This window comes from Platalea leucorodia (genome assembly GCF_965183815.1).
Source record: "Platalea leucorodia genome assembly, chromosome: Z".
Taxonomy (NCBI): Eukaryota; Metazoa; Chordata; class Aves; order Pelecaniformes; family Threskiornithidae; genus Platalea; species Platalea leucorodia.
This window is the reverse complement of record NC_138858.1, coordinates 50,768,290-50,774,949: the sequence shown is the minus strand read 5'-3', so window position 1 is coordinate 50,774,949 and position 6,660 is coordinate 50,768,290. Positions and strand designations below refer to the sequence as shown.

The following is a 6,660-nucleotide window of genomic DNA, read 5'->3' as shown; positions in this document are numbered from 1 at the left end:
GAAGGGCAAAGTCCGCCCAACAAAATCTGGAATCTAAAATGTATACATACTACCTCATGCTGCTTATGTGCCAAGATGAAATGCCTTGAGCATTTTATAAGGCCCTACAGACACAGTTCAATGTTTTCATTTAAAGTCCTCAACTCCAACAAAATCACGATGTAGAAGTAAATATCAGTGTGCTATGGAACTATCGCAGCTGCCATTAAGACTATTGTTTTACCCCTTCTCATCAGAAAGATAGGACCTTACAAAGGAGCCATTCACAGAGGGATCCACCAGGAGCTGCATGTTTCCAACACATTGCACTGTACTGACACAACCCTTGCACGGCATGTTCGGAATTTCACACAAGACACTTTAAAAAAAAAAAAAAGTTTTAGCAGCAGCCTACACTGGCTTTATGAATATTTATATACTACATTCAAAAACCTTGTAAGTTTTCTTCCCAAAAGACATGAAAGACTGCTAAGCAGTTGCACCTTCAGGTTTCAAATGCCTCAGCAAATCACTATTTACAGAAGATTGTTAACAGCAGACTGAAACATGCTATACACTTAAATTCCAGAGAATACCATTTTAACTTGCAGAATTGTTTCCATCAGTAAGGCACACCAGACAGAGATGATTCCCACATGCTAAATCTTTATTGTGCGAATGTTGTTCAGAGCATTTATTACCCTTTGTATACACATATTAAAAAAAAAAATACATTAACAGTGGCTAGATTGATGGGCAACATATTAAATCTATTTGGTGGTAATTTGTATGCATGCAGTTAACTCTTGTGGTGTAAAAATCTTAGCCAGGAGGCCAGCCCAACTGACGACCACCCAGAACATGGAGATGTACATGATACACAGACTGCCCACCCTCAGGCCCTTCATTCACAACCATCCGGAATCCATTGGTCAGGCCCAGGTTAGCAGCACACTTCTTGCCAACAATCATTAAATGCCCAAGAAGCTGGAAGGAAAAAAAAAAAAGAAAAACAAAACAAACAGAAAACACACAAAAAGGGGAGAGGGTAGGAAGGGAAGGAATGAGAGCAGAGAACCAATCAGATAAGTCAGTAAGCTAATTCTTAGAAATTCAGCCACTGCTGTTCAAATTGTTGTCTGCCTGCAACTGACACTTTCCAAGAAAAGCTATAAAGACTGACTACGCATAATATAGGGGGGAAAAAAGAGCTATAGATTTTTTTCAAGCTAGACAGTAACAGACTACAGAAGTGTCACAGAAGCTGAATTTATCTCATAGTTAAAGCCCCCATTACTTCTTCAGGCAACATACATAATTCTGGTAGAAAATAGCCTTCATCTTATCATCTAAAGGTTTACAAAATCTTTGAACTTGATGTTTAAATTTACAAATGAAATATTCAGCACCTCTCAGGTAACCTTCCCTTTCTTCATCTCTGACCTGCCAAAAACCCCAAACCCACATTAGAGTAAGTACTACTGCCTGCAAACCATGAAAACAGATATCAAGACTGTACTCCAAAATAACAATGCATTTTGCACTGCAAATACATACCCAGAGATACATTTTGCTTTATATCACTACTTTTACTGGAAAACATTAACTCCACTCCCATTCTAAGCTAGAGGAAAAGGATTGTAGTATCAGAAAACTACTTTGCCTCTTCGAAATGTCAAGAGGAAAAGGGAGAGAGTCTAGTAAATTATGAAGGAATTAGAGGTACAGTTTGGTGTACAGAAAGCTTCTAGAGTACTTACAGATTCATCAGAATCTTCCGCTTCAGATAACCTGACAATTGGCTTCTTAGGAATCACTAGGAAATGTGTTGGAGCTTGGGGTGAAATATCGTGGAACGCAAGGCACTGGAGGAAGAGCAAACAGTTAAAATATAATTTGCTTCAGAGAAAGGCAAGAGTTTAAGTAAATCAATATGCCCCACTAAACATATACTTAAGCAGATTATCAGATACTCCAAACATAAGCAGAAATTTTGATTTTTCTGGAGTGATATATTATTCAAAGTCCTCTAATTCCTGAACACAAAACACCTACTTACCAAGACCTGATGGTATGAAAAAAAATAATCATTATTCTGTGTAAAGTATTATTTAAAAGCTATAGTCTTCTCAGGAAGTTAATATGCAATTAGGTTCATGACTTATTATTTCCACATATGCATAACAACTAACAAACCTGATGGCATGCATGCCTATAAAAAGTATATCTATCCTTATTTCACTTTATTAAACAGGGTGTTAATAAAAAAACAAATAGAAAACAGTTGCAAATCATCTTCCAGTTACGTCTGAATATTGCCTTGGTCAAAGATAACAAGGCAATTTCAGAGAACCTGAAATTATGTGATTGAGGCCATATTACATTTCTGTTCTCAATAGCACCAAGTATTTCAGAAAAAGATTATTTCAAAATACTGTATTAAGGCTGGCTCTACTTCAGACATTCTCAAATTGTGGGAGAGGCATCACTTTTGAAATACAAACAACTATCTCTAGTAAGTAGTTGATTCCCAACTAATTTTATGCAAGTACCAAAATTACTATCAATCAGAAACTGCACGCAGCACCTAACTACATCAAATAAGTCTCAAATTAGGAACTTCCAATAGATAAGAGAAACAGAAGAGAAAGCAAAGAAAGAAAAGGAAGCTATGCCTCTTTTTGTGAATGGCCAACCACAGAACCAGGACTTGCTACTGCAACCACCACAATCTGCAGGTGCCCACACTGAGCATGCACTCTGCCATTGCTAACCAAAGGGCATCTCTGACTTACCCATCATATTTAACAGCAAAACATCTGGTAGTTACTAGTTGAGTTATGCCACAAAGAGTGCATACTTATAAATACACACCTTCCAGGCTTCAAAATATGTCTTTCTTAGATGCTTTCAGTTACTTGTGAATCAATAAAGGGAGTTTTCTATGAGACTATACTGCTTTTTAATTCTACTGAGAGGAATTGTGGCCTTTACCAAGAGTAAAGGTTGTAAAAAGCCTGAACTTTAATTACATTATCAATGCCTTATCTTGTACACCTCCAATCTGTCCTATTTTAAACTATCTTTCAGAAGATAATTTCCAATTTTAAATCTCTGATGAACTGCTTGTTTCTCCCAAACAGAGAAGGGTGGTAAGCAAAGAATGGGTGAATAAAACTAATTTGCACCTAATTAAATAAATCTTACTTTGAATTGATAATTTCATAAGCAGTTTTTCTACAGGGTCCACAGAGGCAGAATGCAAGTGGTCAAACTGAATCAAAGAATTTAATGAGCAGAAGACTGGTAGCAAATAATGGGACAGAGGGCAGAGGTAGTATTGAATAAAAGCACAATCACAGAAGGCCCATGAGTGCACAGTAAACCAACCTTAATTTCAGCAAGTTTAGATTCAACTAAAACAACAGTGATAAGGCTTAATTCCAGAGACTTTGCTCTTTTTAATATCTCATTTCCTCTGCACATCAATTAATCATTAAAAACCTTCCTTACGTTTCCCCTTGTAACATTTCCAGTCACCTCTAAAAAGACCTTCATAGAGTCAACAAAATGAATTAAAGATCATCCACTATAGTCAACTAAACTCTAAAAGCAGTTCTACATTTCTGTGTAGTTTAAGGTAAAAATCAACTGAGATACTGCAGGTAACTACTCTTCCAGAAAATATTCTGCACTAATGACAGAGTAGGTTATATGCTCTCAAGTCACTTATCAAAGTCAATGGTCTGATTCTCAATCAAGTGCAGTGCTCGGGTTACACTGCAGTAGCCATTACAGCCAAGGAAAAACGTCATGCAGCTTTGACCTGGGTAGAGAAAGGATGCACACCCTTGCATAAACACAGAGCAGTAACATAAGCATGATTTTCGGAAAGCAGTAAAAATTTCCAATATTCTTGAGAGCAGATGGCAGCTGCAACACTTCTGTATCTATTCAGAAAACATTGTTCCAAGCTATGCATAACTTTTAAGCACACAAATCAGACAAACAGCATCTTTAATGAGTCTGTATTCTACATTGCAGCTAATCCTTTATTTCAAAAGGAAAAACCTCCGTTAATGTTCAGTATTTCAATTAGAAAAAAAAAGGGCTTATACTGGATACTAGTCTAGTTTACGTCTTGGAGATAAAAACCATACGTTTTTGTAAGCTAACTATTTCACTTGGCTCCTAGCATGCTGCGGTGCACCAGCATCACTGAATGCTACCAGTCTCACCTCACCACAGAAACCGATTTTTGCAGCCTGCAGGATGACCAGTTCCAGACTTTTGTGAAGAGCAGAAAAAGCTGTAATTTGCTATAATACCTTACTTTAATAATCCCTCTCAGATGTTCATAACCAAAGCCTGGCAGGCACAGCTGTATAATCTCCATAATGCTATTGAGAGGCACATCAAGACCTGCGTTTCTGACGTGCAAATGCAGCTAATTATGGTGCACGGTTTAGACATACACTCGGAATCCCGAGGAGATTGCCTGCGAGTGGTTAATCTAAGGTTTCACGACTAACCTGCTACACCAGGTGTGAGAACACCCGATCCTTGGCAGTAAAGCCTCCACGGCCTGCCAATGCCGTAGGACTGCGATACGGCCAACGCCAGCAGCTGCCTTAGCGCCAGAGGCCCTCCTCCGGACACAGGCCGGTGACACAGCGCGCCGGGGCCGAGGGGGCCGGGCAGCACCTGCAGCCCTGCACCCGCGCAGGCAACCCCCGGGCCGGGCCGGGCCGGGCCGCGCACCGAAGGAACCCGATGCTTTAGGGAAGCTGCAAGAGGGTGCGGAGAGGCCCCGTCCGTCCCGCCCGCCGCGCCGCGCCGCCCTCCCGATCACCTCAGCGGCACCCCCCAGGCCCGAGCGGCTGCGAGCGAGAGCGGCCGCGCACCGCCCCCACCTGCTCGTCCTCATAGATGATATTGGCGGGGATCTCCTTGCGGATGATCTTCCCGAAGATGGTGTCGCCGCCGGGGCGGGCGGCCTGCGCCTTGCTGATCTCGTCAGCCATGGCGACCGTCACCGCGCCGCGACCGCCACCCGTCGCCCCGCTCTTCCTCCCGCAGCCACGCCCCCCGCGGCGCTCATTGGGTCGACAGATCACGGCCTGCCGCGCGCACCTCGCGATTGGTACTTTCGCCTGCCTTTTTCGCTTGTCCCCGCCCGCTGTCCCGGCCCGCCCTCGCTGAGCCGGAGTGATGGGGCTCCGGGAGGCGCGGAGGGATCCGAGTTGGGGGGGGGGGCAGGCGGTTGGCCGCTCCGCGGAGGGATCAACGCTGTGAAGTGCCGCGTCGAGGGTGAGGTAGTGGAGTCCCAGGGGAGGCAGTGGCGTCGTAGGTGAGGCTGTTGCAGGCAGAAAGAGTGTTTATTGCCGCATCAAAATCCCACCCAGGTATCTGCGTGACTCCTTGGGACTGCGCCCCGCAACCAAATGACTGCTTCTGGCAGGGCTGCCCTTTGCTTTTCCATACAAGTTTGCGAGAGAAACACAAACTGCTGTGAGCCCTGCTCTGGAGGCCCTGCTGCCTGGGCAGAGCTTTCCGAGATGAAAGCGGTGTGGCCCCTGGCACAGGGCGAACAGGCAGCACCAGGGTCTCAAGGCCTTTCAGGGCCGCAGGGGCCCGTCAGGGTAGGGCTTGGGCTGAGCCAGGTAGGGCGGCTTTTATAAACATCATCACCGCCCCCAAAGCTTGGAGGGTAAAGTCATCAAATACACAGGGTTCAGTTTGAGGTGTTGGGTGCTGCCTGGCAGAGGGATGGCTCTTGCAGAGGGGAAATGACAGGCAGTTTAATGTGTCAGCCCTTCGACGCATAAGCCACTTCCTAACTCTAAAATGGACCAATCAATATGACCAGGCAGTAATTCACTGAGGGCAACGCAGTGTTACACAGCTCCGCATCTAGTCATAAATGCTTTTTTTATATGTATGACACGAGTCATGAAATAGGAGAAATGAAAAAGCAGACACCACCACGCCGGCTAAAAAACTAAGAGTAACAACAAAGCTTCATTTTCTAAACTTCACAGTTAAAATAGATTGAATCGGATTTCCCTCAAGCTTTGTCTAGGAAGATTTTAATATAGACATTTATATATATTTGCCTGGTGACAAAAGTCTCGCAGGAAAGATAATTCTGGAGGGAGGCAGGGAATAAATACTGCTACCTGGTTTAAACCTAAAATGGTTCCACATCCGATTACCTGAACTTGTTACAAAAAGAGCAGAATTTGTCATACACATCTGGTAATAACTCTGAAATTATATATTTTGAGATAGCCTAAACAGAGCTCTGATGAAGCACATTAAACACTGGGATAATACTCTGTTCCTCACTTGATGGTACTGAATTAAAGTATTTCGACATGTGTATGTCCTGTGGATAGTATTGGAGTATGATGGCTAAAGCAAGGATGGAACTGGTGCTTCAGGGGCAAATTTCTTTGCCTTCTATTGTTGCCTAACCGTGGTTATTAAGCAAAGATATGAATAATTTTATTCCCCTATTTTCTCAGGAATTAAACATATTTTGTGAAAGAATAGAAGAGTTGATATTACTAGGTAGACAGACTCAGGAACAGTTTAACATACAAATACTTATTCAGGATCCATTTGTACATGTTAGTGTGCTTTAAGTAGTTCCGTGGGCTGCTGTGGAGTCAGTCTAGA

At 43.0% G+C, this 6,660-nt stretch overlaps 1 protein-coding gene across 1 annotated transcript; it reads right to left on the bottom strand.

Annotated features, from left to right (window-relative positions):
• Nucleotides 1–625: 625 nt before the first annotated feature.
• HINT1 (histidine triad nucleotide binding protein 1) lies at nt 626–5,079 on the bottom strand. Its single transcript, XM_082335887.1, has 3 exons — nt 4,893–5,079; nt 1,740–1,844; nt 626–966 (listed from the first exon to the last, which is right to left on the bottom strand). Exons 1-3 carry the CDS (start codon nt 5,001–5,003, stop codon nt 802–804), a joined length of 381 nt encoding a protein of 126 aa, XP_082192013.1. The 5' UTR covers nt 5,004–5,079; the 3' UTR covers nt 626–801.
• Nucleotides 5,080–6,660: the final 1,581 nt, after the last annotated feature.

Bases quoted from the DNA above. Each gene is read 5' to 3' on its own strand.
- HINT1 (XM_082335887.1), bottom strand. From the start codon at position 5,003: ATGGCTGACGAGATCAGCAAGGCGCAGGCCGCCCGCCCCGGCGGCGAC. The intron at 1,845-4,892 runs GTGGGGGCGGTG...CTCTTCCTCCAG, and splicing joins TCATCTATGAGGACGAGCAG to TGCCTTGCGTTCCACGATAT. The intron at 967-1,739 runs GTAAGTACTCTA...TTTTCCTTCCAG, and splicing joins CGGAAGATTCTGATGAATCT to CTTCTTGGGCATTTAATGAT.